General features: G+C 47.0%; 1 protein-coding gene across 1 annotated transcript in view; it reads left to right on the forward strand.

Moving 5' to 3' along the window:
* Positions 1–2,662: 2,662 nt before the first annotated feature.
* Adcy9 (adenylate cyclase 9) overlaps positions 2,663–10,239 on the forward strand; it is a 72,929-nt gene continuing 65,352 nt past the window's right edge. Inside the window, exons 1-2 of the mRNA XM_013011221.1 lie at positions 2,663–2,769; positions 4,950–5,016. Of these exons, the coding sequence (XP_012866675.1) occupies positions 2,663–2,769; positions 4,950–5,016 (174 nt within the window). The remainder of the gene's footprint in view (positions 2,770–4,949; positions 5,017–10,239) is intronic.

The following is a 10,239-nucleotide window of genomic DNA, read 5'->3' on the forward strand; positions in this document are numbered from 1 at the left end:
TGGCTGCTGGCAGAAGTTGCCTTTGTGAACCTCTCAGAAGCTCTCTCCACTGCCTCACTGAAGCCGGGGCCCACGTCCTGCCAGCCTCGTCCTTCCCGTTCCCCGTGGACTCCCAGCGTCCTGTTGCCTCTAGACGTGCATGCGAAAGGCTCCTAACATCCCATCAGTGGTTTAAATCAAATGACTCAGTGACATGAAGTTGTAATGTTGCTGCAGTATTGTATAATTGTCACCTCTGCCTGTTCCGAAACATTTTTATCACCCCAAAGAAAAGTCCCTACACCCATTAAATAATTGCCCATTCTTCCCAAATCCCAAGCATCTCTAGCACCCATACAAGCAGAATCCTACAACATGTGACTTCTTGTCTCTGACTTCCTTTTCATCTTTTCAAGGCTCATGTGACATTGCTTCACTCCTTTTTTGTTGTTGTTGTTGTTGGTCGTGGGGCCTGAACTCTGGGCCTGGGCGCCTTCCCTCAGCTCTTCAGCTCAAGGCTAGCGCTCTACCACTTGAGCCACAGCGCCACTTTCGGCTTTGTCTGCTTATGTGGTGCTGAGGAATTGAACGCAGGGCCTCAGGCATGCAAGGCAAGCACTCTACCACTGAGCCACCTTCCCAGCTCCTTCACTCCTTTTATATAAGCATATGGTACTCCCTTGTAAGGCTAGAACCACACTTTGTTTTTCCATATCTTGTTGATGAACATTTGGGCTGCTTTGGATATCCTCTGCACAGTTTCATTTAAGTAAATTTCTTGGGTTCTTCAGAACATAACTGGGAATGGAGTTGCTACATTGCATGGTAACTTTTGGTAACTATTTAACTTTTTGATAAAACTCTACTGCTTTCAGAGGAGGAACTTGTAAGAAGGATCCTGGAGAAAGACACATGTGGAAGCCGGGTGCTGGTGGCTCACGCCTGTCATCCTAGCTGCTCAGGAGGCTGAGATCTGAGGATCGAGGTTCAAAGCCAGCCTGGGCAGGAAAAGTCCATGAGACTCTTATCTCCCATAAACCATCAGAAAACCAGGTAGCACAGTGGCTCAAGTGGTAGAGCACTAGCTTTGAGCTGAAGAGCTGAGGGACAGCGCCCAAGCCCAGAGTTCAAGCCCCACAACCGACAAAAGAGACACTTGGCAGTCACATACTTCAGAAAACACCCTGAAAGTTCACAGTCAGGCCAGTGCTGGATATTGTATGAATTATGTAATCTTTTGGTAGTGTTTCTTATTTCCTTGTTTGGCAGGACTAGGGCTTGAACTCAGGCCCTGTGCCCTTACTAGGCTTTTTGCTTATACCCAGCCCTGGTTTTCAGTGATTATTTCCAGTATAGGTTCTTACTTCCCATCTTGGCTGTGGTCACTAGTGTACATCACCATGGGATGCACACATGGGTTCCCACCTTCCCTATGTGGAGACTTTCCTGCCTGGCTGCTCTAGAACTGCAGCTCCAGTCCCAGTCTCCCATGTAGCCAGGGTTGGAAGCATGAGTCACTGGTGCTCAACTGATAGAGTTCCTCCAGGTTCATCCTCCCAAGTGCTGGTGTTCCAGGTGTGCACCATCACACCCAGCTCGTGACTGAAATGCTCATTTTGTTCACTGTAAGTCAGATTAGTACTGTGATTCAGATAAAATGTAGATCTATTCAAAAGACAAATAAAGGGGTTTTGGTTGTCCTCTTCAAGCTGGCTTGGGACTTGGCTACTGTGGAATTGTGGGTTCAATAAACAGTTGGTAACTAAGGCAAAGTGAAAAAAAAAAAAGAAAACTCGCAAGCAGCTCTAGGAACTTTCTTGTTCAAGATGAACTCAAAATGTCTAATACAGTGTGGTAAAATTAGGCTCCCCTCTGGTTTCTGTGAGGTTGAGCAAGCCCACGCACCCCCTGTGCCCAGCCGGCCTGCCCTCCTCCTGCCAGATGTCCCGACAGCCTGGGACGTGGGCTGCTCTCCGCAGCCAGCGCCGTTCCCACACGCTTCCTTAATATAGAACGCCTTCAAGAGAAACGCTGGCTCCTGTGGGAGCTCCATGCCCAAACATGGCCGCCAGTTCATAGTTCATTTTTATTTTGTTTGTGTGTAGTTAAAACAAGGGATAATATGTAAACTTGTTGGTGTAACTGCGTATCAGTGTGCTCTAGAGTAGAAGAGAAGAAATTCAAGAAGCTGCTGCTGCTGCTGCTTCTCCTCCTCCTCCTGCTCCTCCTCCTCCTCCTCATTGTTGTTGATGTTGTTCTTCTTCTTCTCTTTGATACAGTACTTGGGTTTGAACTCAGTCTTGTGCTTGCTAGGCAGGTATTGTAACTGCTTGAGCCATACCTCCAGCCCTTTTTAGTTTAGCTATCTTTCAGACAGGATTTTGCTCTTGCCTAGGGTTGACATTGGACCATGGTCCTCCTTCCTATTCTTTCGTAGCTGGGATGATAGGTGTATGCAACTGTGCCTCGCTTGTTTAGTGAGACAGAGTTTTGCTAACTTTTTGTCTGGGCTGGCCTTGAACAAAAACCCTTCTGATGTCCACCTTTTGGGTAGCTAGGAGAATAGATACCATGCCAATCAGCACAGGCTTGCAAAACAAGAAGCAGGGACCCTCTGTGGCGGAGCAGGTGGCACTGGAAATAGCAGGGGTTCCAATCTGATATTGTTGAGAATTTGGGGAGCATGGTAAAGTCTACAGGCGATGAGGGCCTGCTCTGGCAGCTCCTCTTCACTGGCAGCTCAGGGAAGCTGCGTTACGGCTGTGACTGTGTCTGCCGGGTGGCCCTCAGGTGTGTGGAGCCCCAGTCAATGTTTACTGATTTTAGGGTGTTATTCAAGCCCACAGGCAGATTAAAAAAAATGCCCAGGATTACATGTCTCTAATCCCAGCTGCTTGGGAGGTGGAGTGAGGAAGATCTTGTGTACCTGACAAGGTTGCCAAGAAGACCCTGTCCTCAAACAAGACACATGCAAAAGGCCTGCAGGCCATGACTCAAGTGCAGAAACTTGTATCACCTACTCAGAGCCCTGGGTTTAGTCCCCAGCACTAGAATCGCACAACCAGTTATTCAGGAGCTTCCCCAAGAGACTTTGCAAGGGTGCACAGTGCACATCAGGTAGAGAATAGGTATGAAAGGTGGCCCTGTGCTCTGTGGGCAGGCTTCACTTCGTCCTTCCTTCCTTCCTCTCCCAGCCTTTTCCAAAACTCCCTCCCTCCCTTCCTTCTTTCCTTCCTTCCCTCCCCTCCCCCTCCCTCTCCCCCCTCTCCCCCTCTCCTCCCCTTCCCCCACCCTCCCTTTCTCCCTCCTCCTCCTCCTCCTTCTTCTTCTTCTTTTGCTGGTCCTGGGGCTTGAAGTCAGGGCCTGGGCACTGCCCCTGAGCTTCTTTGTACTCAAGGCTAGTGCTCTACCACTTGAGCCACAGTGCCACTTCCGGCTTTTTCCAAGTAATTTATTGGAGATAAGAGTCACACAGACTTTCCTGCCTAGGCTGGCTTTGAACCATGATCCTCAGACCACAGCCTTTTGAGTAGCTAGGATAACAGGTATGAGCCACCAGCACCCAGTTTCTTTCTTTCTTTGCAGTATTAGATTTGAACTCAGGGCTGGGGAGGAGGCACTTTGCTGCTTGAGCTATGCCTCTAGTTCTTACTTTTTCCTTTAACACTGTTTTTGCACACATCCATTGTCTGAGCAGAGTTTTTGAGTTTCTATTATAGATGAGGACACAGGATGTATAAACTACAGTCTCTGTCCCCAAACCTCTCAGACTACCCATAGCATTGCTGGTCGGATGTGAGCTGGAGAAGTGACCACATGACCCGGCAGGTCCACTCCCAGCGTGTCCAGGACTCTGAGGTCATATGTCACAGAGCAGCCGAAATACAGAAACTACCTACGTGTGTGTCATGGATGAATGGAGACAAAGAATGTGGTCTGTCCACGTAGCTGAAACTTTCATGCTAAGGAAGGAAGTCGAGCCACATATTGTAGATTTTACTTTATGACATATTCAGACTAGGTGAATGCAGATGAGGGACCGCCAGGTCACCAGAGACTTGGGGGAATGGGGGATGACTGTTTATAGTGGTCAGGTTTTCTTTGGGGGTGATGAAAACGTTGGTTGTGGTGATGGATGTACACTGAATATACTAAGAATCACTGAAATTATATATTTTAGATGAGTGGGTTTCATAGCTTGAGTTATATTTCAGTGGAGCTACTGACCACATTAATGTTAACAATTAATTAGAACTTATTGTAGGAAAAGGCAAGTTAGAGGTAAGAAATTAGATTAAGCTGTGGCTCATGCCTATAATCCTAGCTACTCAGGAGGTGGAGATCTGGGGAATTGTGGTTCAAGGCTGGCCCAAGCATAAAAGAGACCATTTCCAAAATAACTAGCAAAGAGCAGCACTGGAGGCGTGGCTCAAGTTGTAAAGTACCAGCCAGGAGCAAACAAATCAAATGAGCATGATATGCTGAGTTCAAACTCTAGTCTACCTCCACCCCCCCAAAAAAAGATAGAAGTACAGATTTTGTTTTTTTGTTTTTTTGGTCCAGTCGTGGGGCCTGAACTCTAGGCCTGGGCGCTGTCCCTCAGCTCTTCAGCTCAAGGCTAGTGCTCTACCCCTTGAACCACAGCGCTACTTCCGGCTTTTTTTTTCTTTTTGCTTATGTAGTGCTGGGGAATTGAACCCAGGGCCTCAGGCATGCAAGGCAAGCGCTTTACCACTGAGCTACCTTCCCAGCCCCAGAAGTACAGATTTTGTAAATCATGCAGTAGAAGCGGTTGAGGTAGATGATGCTGTTGCAGCCTTTTGGAGGGACAGAGGTTCTTGGGGTCATGAAGTTTTAGGGACCTGGGCCACAGTTTTGTCAGTGTTCAGAGCAGTACATTTTAGGAGGACTAATTCATGAGATCAACCTCTGAACTAGGTGCCAGTGCATTAGGTTACTTGGGGGAATAGGATGCGCTTTTCCAGTGGCAAGAATGTTCGTATCGGTTACTCGGCGCACTGCCTCCTTAATACCAAGGTATTGGGGGAGCCTCAGTTGTCACATGGTGGCTAAAGGAGGGTAGTGTCCTAGCGCAGGTACTCTTATTCAGACAGCACAGGCAGAGGAGCAGGACAGCCACACGACGGCCTAGCCCCCGGGAGGGCAGGCCGTGGTGCGGGTGGGGTGGGGGGTCGGAGTGGGGGTCACGTGGGTCCTGGTGTTCTGTCTGAGCTCATTCAGTCCTCGGTGTCGGATCTGGGTCCTCCAGTCCCCCTGTCGCGGCTGACCCCGTTGTTTAACACGGCTGACCACCAGAATCTAACAGATTGCTGATATTGCAGTAGGGCTTGTTTGTTTTTGACAAATGGCTTTAGGCTATTTTTGTTGTTGTTGTTGTTGGTCGTGGGGCTTGAACTCTGGGCTTAAGCACTGTCCTTGGGCTCTTCAGTTCAAGGTGAGCACTCTACTGCTTGAGCCACAGCACCACTTCTAGTTTTCTAGTGGTTTATTGGAGATAAGAGTCTCATAGACTTTTCTGCCTGGGCTGGCTTTGAACCTTGATCCTCAGATCTCAGCCTCCTGAGTAGCTAGGATGACAGGTGTGAGCCATCGGTGCCCAGCTTAGGCTATTTTTTAAAAATTTTATTTGTTTTAGAGATAATTATGGAAACTTCAGTGGATAAACACTACAATCTTGCACTGGTGCCAGGGAGAGTTAGTTTCATGATTCTATTGAAACTTCCATCTTGGCTGGCGGTGGTCTCTCGTGGACACTACTATGTCCTGCTCGGTCTTTCTGGGCTCTGTCACCTCAGTTGTCATGAGATGAGTCTGTCTTTCCTTCTTTAAAATCCTGGCAGTGTGGGAACTCCCAGCCTCAAGACTTCACTCCGCCTTGACCTGGGACCTGCGTCGTACACCTGGTGCTTTCTGACGTAGGGTCCAGCCTCACTCCCACAAGCTGCCCCCTCCTCACCCTATGGCACCCAGTTAGTCCTCCGTGGAGAGCACTAGAGAGGGACTCCTCCTCTTCTGTGTCACTGCCTGTGGCTCCCCTCCTCCCCCGTGTCTCTAGCATGTTTTGACTCCCCACCTCCCAGGCTCCTCCGCGCTCCCTCAGCCCCTGCTCATAGACAAAACGCCCTCCTCGCCACTCAGCCCTGGGCACCCTGCACATGCTCTGATGGAAGCTGTGGGTGGAGGAACAAAAGGAAGACATTGCCACTGGATGTGGTGGGAGGCGAAGGCCCGGCAAGGTTTCAGAACAGAGCTCTGAACGTCAAGATGAACGTGGCTTTAATGTGTTGAAGAGATTGATTCCTTTAATAGTTACCTGTAAAGCGTCTTCAGTTTCACAAAGACGACGAATCTTTATAAAAACTTCGTAGCAAACATAATTCTTCAACGTTGGCCTGGAGCGCTGGGAAGCGTCACATCTTCTGCAGGGAGGAGCATGAGCAGCTCATGGCTGAGCCGTGACAGACACGCACAGCTGGCCGCGTGGCGTGGGGGGAGAGGGCGACACCGTTCATCCAGTGTGAACCGGACAGATGTCTCAAGTGCTCATTAGCTAGCACCCGCCTAACTTCTCCATACAGCCCGGGCCTATAAATATTCTTCAGTGTAAAAATAATGTTTTTCCCACCATGAGTCAAGGTTCAGTTCTTCCCTATCTAATTTTAGTTCCTTGTTTTTATGAACATGGAAATGTTTTCCTCAACCAGAAAACAGAAGGAAAAAAAATGCTCTTGTACAGAGATGAATGTCTTGCTGCATTTCTGTGTGAGCTTTTGTTGTTATTTAGCAGGTTCTTGAAAACTAAAATTGTGAATTAAGTTTAGATAAGACACAAAGGGAAAAATATGCTCAGTTCATGGGCTGTATCTCACCCTGTGAAGTGTTGTTATTGTTGTTGTTGTTTTTTGGGTCTGGTCGTGGGGCCTGAACTCTGGGCCTGGGCGCTGTCCCTCAGCTCTTCAGCTCAAGGCTAGCGCTCTACCACTGAGCCACAGCACCACTTCCGGCTTTTTTTTTCTTCTGCTTATGTGGTGCTGGGAATTGAACCCAGGGCCTCATGCATGCAAGGCAAGTGCTCTACCACTGAGCCACCTTCCCAGCCCCATTGATGTTGTTTTTTTGTCAGTCTTGGAGTTTGAACTCTGGGCTTTGGCGCTGTCCCTGTGCTCTTGCGCTCAAGGTGAATGCTCTACCACTTGAGCCATAACGTCACTTCCGGTTTCCAGTGGTTTATTGGAGATAAGAATCTCACAGACTTTCCTACCCGGGGCTGGCTTTGAACCCAAATCCTCAGATCTCAGCCTCCTGAGTAGCTAGAATTACAGGCGTGAGCCACCAGCGCCCAGCCCCTGTGGAGTGTTTTTAGAATGTACAGCAGACATGGAAACATGCCAGAGTGTTTATTTCAGAGGCTGTATGGACAACTCCAGAGTGGTTCTGAAAGAGGTGTGTCTCATCACCTCTACTAAATTAGCTTCACAGGGAAAATTAATACATAATCCCGCAAATGCTATTACTATCGGTGACCTCTGTAATGTCTGGTCCTTATAAACTCCACTGGCAACTTGACCCCAGTACTCTTGGGTTGTTGATTAATTTGACATTGCACCATCTTTCCACTGGTGCAAATCTCTTTTATGCCACTCAGTGGAGTTGGGTAGTATTTTAGTTAAATTTATTCTTAAGTTTTACTGTTTTAATTACTATGAGGAATAGGACTTTTTCCCCACTTCATTTTTCAGCTAGCTACTAGTTGGTATTTGGGAGCGCTGTCCGTTATCATTTTCATGCGTTGAAGTCACAAGTAAGTGCACAGCGGATGATTCCTAACAAGAGCCTGTGGTTGTATAATCACCAGCAGGAATGAAGGTGAGACATGCCCTCCAGTCCCGCAGCCTGATGCCATCAGGTCTCCTTCCCCCCCCCCCAGCTTGGGGACCACTGACCATCTTTGGTGGCAGGTTCTTTCTCTTGGAATGATACTTCAGAGATTTGTAATGCATGTCTCAGAAGTTCATTCCTTTCTTGCCACTTAAACCCATTTATCAATTGATGGACATTAGGTTGGTCTGGGTCTTGCGCATAAAGCTGCTGCAAACATCCACAGCTCTTTTGTGAGCACGCAGGTTCATTTCTCCGTTAAATAGAGGAGTGAAGAGTTGGGTGGTGAATGTGTTTATCTTCAAAAGAAACTAAAAGCTGGAAATGTTACTTCTCTTTGTAACTGGACACTTAATTGAATGCTTATTGTGTCTGATTTTAAAGAAATCAGATACTCATATTTTCTTATCCCTTTTTTGGTCTTTATAACTCAATTATTTTTATCAGACTGAATCTAGAAGTCAGCTACAGTGACATGAGCTGTGAGAGTATGCTTTTCCTCTCTGAGAAGACTGTTCCTTCGCGCTGGGGAGTGGTATTTGGTCTCTTAGTTGCCAAAATTCTGCAGAGAAACACTCCTCATGCATGTGTTATAGCCCTGTGCGCAGAGACACAAGTCACCGCTGAGCTGGGCTGGAGCGAGGGGCTGCTGATTCCTCCATTCACTTGTGACCCAGACCATCCTCCATGTGAGTTTTGAACAAAACAAAGACTTCCAAGTGAGGCTTAGACTATGGTCTCACTTCATACCCTAGACTCCAGTGGGTTGGAATAACTTGTCTGCAACCATAGTCATGGAGATCAGGTAGGAAGGAAGCTGTTATGTCTTTGTTGATGGCATTTGGCGCTCTTTGAAGCATTGCTAGGAGATATGGCTACTTTGTCAATGCATCTCCTATTAATCAAGTGGATGGTGGGAGCATCTTTTGGTGAAAGCACCTGCTAGAGGAGTTCATGTCACATTTTCTTGTAACAGTTCGCACATACTCTGTGTGTGCATGTGTGTGTTGGTACTAGGGTTTGAACTCAGGGCTTCAGGCTTGTTGTTATGCAGGCTTCCGCCACTTGAGCTAGGCTGCCAGTCCTTTTTTAAATTTTAGTTATTTTTCTAAAAGGGTCTTGAGTTTTTGCTTGACGTCAGCCTTAAACCATGATCCTTCCACCTATAACTTCCCATGTAGTTGAGATCATAGTGGTGTACCACTATACCTGATTTATAGATTAAGATGGAATACCACTAACTTTTGCCTGGGCTGACCTTGAACTGTGATTCTTCCATTTCTGGCCTCCTTAGTAATTAGTGTATGAGTGTTCAGCAGTTTTCTGTATGAAATGACTCGTTATATATATGGACTAATAAAACAGAAGGTTTATTTGCCTGTTTTTGGTCTAAAATTTAACTTAGCAGGATAGAGACTCCTTACTTTTTTTTTCCTTATTAAAAATAAAGTCAGGTGAGTGTTGGTGGCTCACACCTATAATCCTAGCTACTCAGGGGCAGAGATTTGAGGAGGATCACAGTTCAAAGCCAACCCCAGGCAGAAAAGTTCCTAAGACATTCATCTCTAAGAAACCACCAGAAAACTGGAAGTGGACCTGTGACAGGATAGAGCCCAGGCCCTGAGTTCAAGCCCCAGGACCAAACAATAACAAAACATAAACATCAGCCAGGTGTTGGTGGCTCACACCTATAATCTTAGTTACTCAGGAGGCTGAGATCTGAGGATTGCGGTTTGAGGCCAGCCTGGGCTGAAAAGACCCCATGAGACTCTTTATCTCCAATTAACCAGTTAAAAACTGTAAGTGGTGCTGTGGCTCAAGTGGTACAGTGTTGGTCTTGAGCACAAAGAGGTTCAAGGACAGTGCCCAGGCCCTGAGTTCAAGCCCCACAACTGGCAGAAAAAAAAATCAGATTTACTTAGGCATAACTGTGTTTTGTAAAAGTCAGCCTTATTAGGTGGATAGTAGGCCTTAGAAACAGATTGTATTCATAGGCTATGTGGGCTCTTTTTTCCTTTTTTTTTTTCTCCTTTTGGATGATTTTATGATTCAGTTTTTACTTTTCTATTGACTTGTATCTATTTTCTTATCTTTCTTGGAGATGCCTGAAGTTTACAATAGCATACCACAAAATTTCAGATAGTATATATCCACTTACTCCATTGTTTAAGAATCATGTGAGCACCAGGTGCTGGTGGCTCACGCCTGTAATCCTAGCTACTCAGGAGGCTGAGATCTGAGGATCGCAGTTCAAAGCCAGCCCAGGCAGGAGAGACCGTGAGACTCCTATCTCCAATAAACCACCAGAAAACCGGAAGTGGCGCTGTAGCTCAAGTGGTAGAGCGCTTGCCTTGAGCTGAA

This window comes from Dipodomys ordii, unplaced genomic scaffold, assembly GCF_000151885.1.
Source record: "Dipodomys ordii isolate 6190 unplaced genomic scaffold, Dord_2.0 Scaffold14, whole genome shotgun sequence".
NCBI lineage: Eukaryota > Metazoa > Chordata > Mammalia > Rodentia > Heteromyidae > Dipodomys > Dipodomys ordii.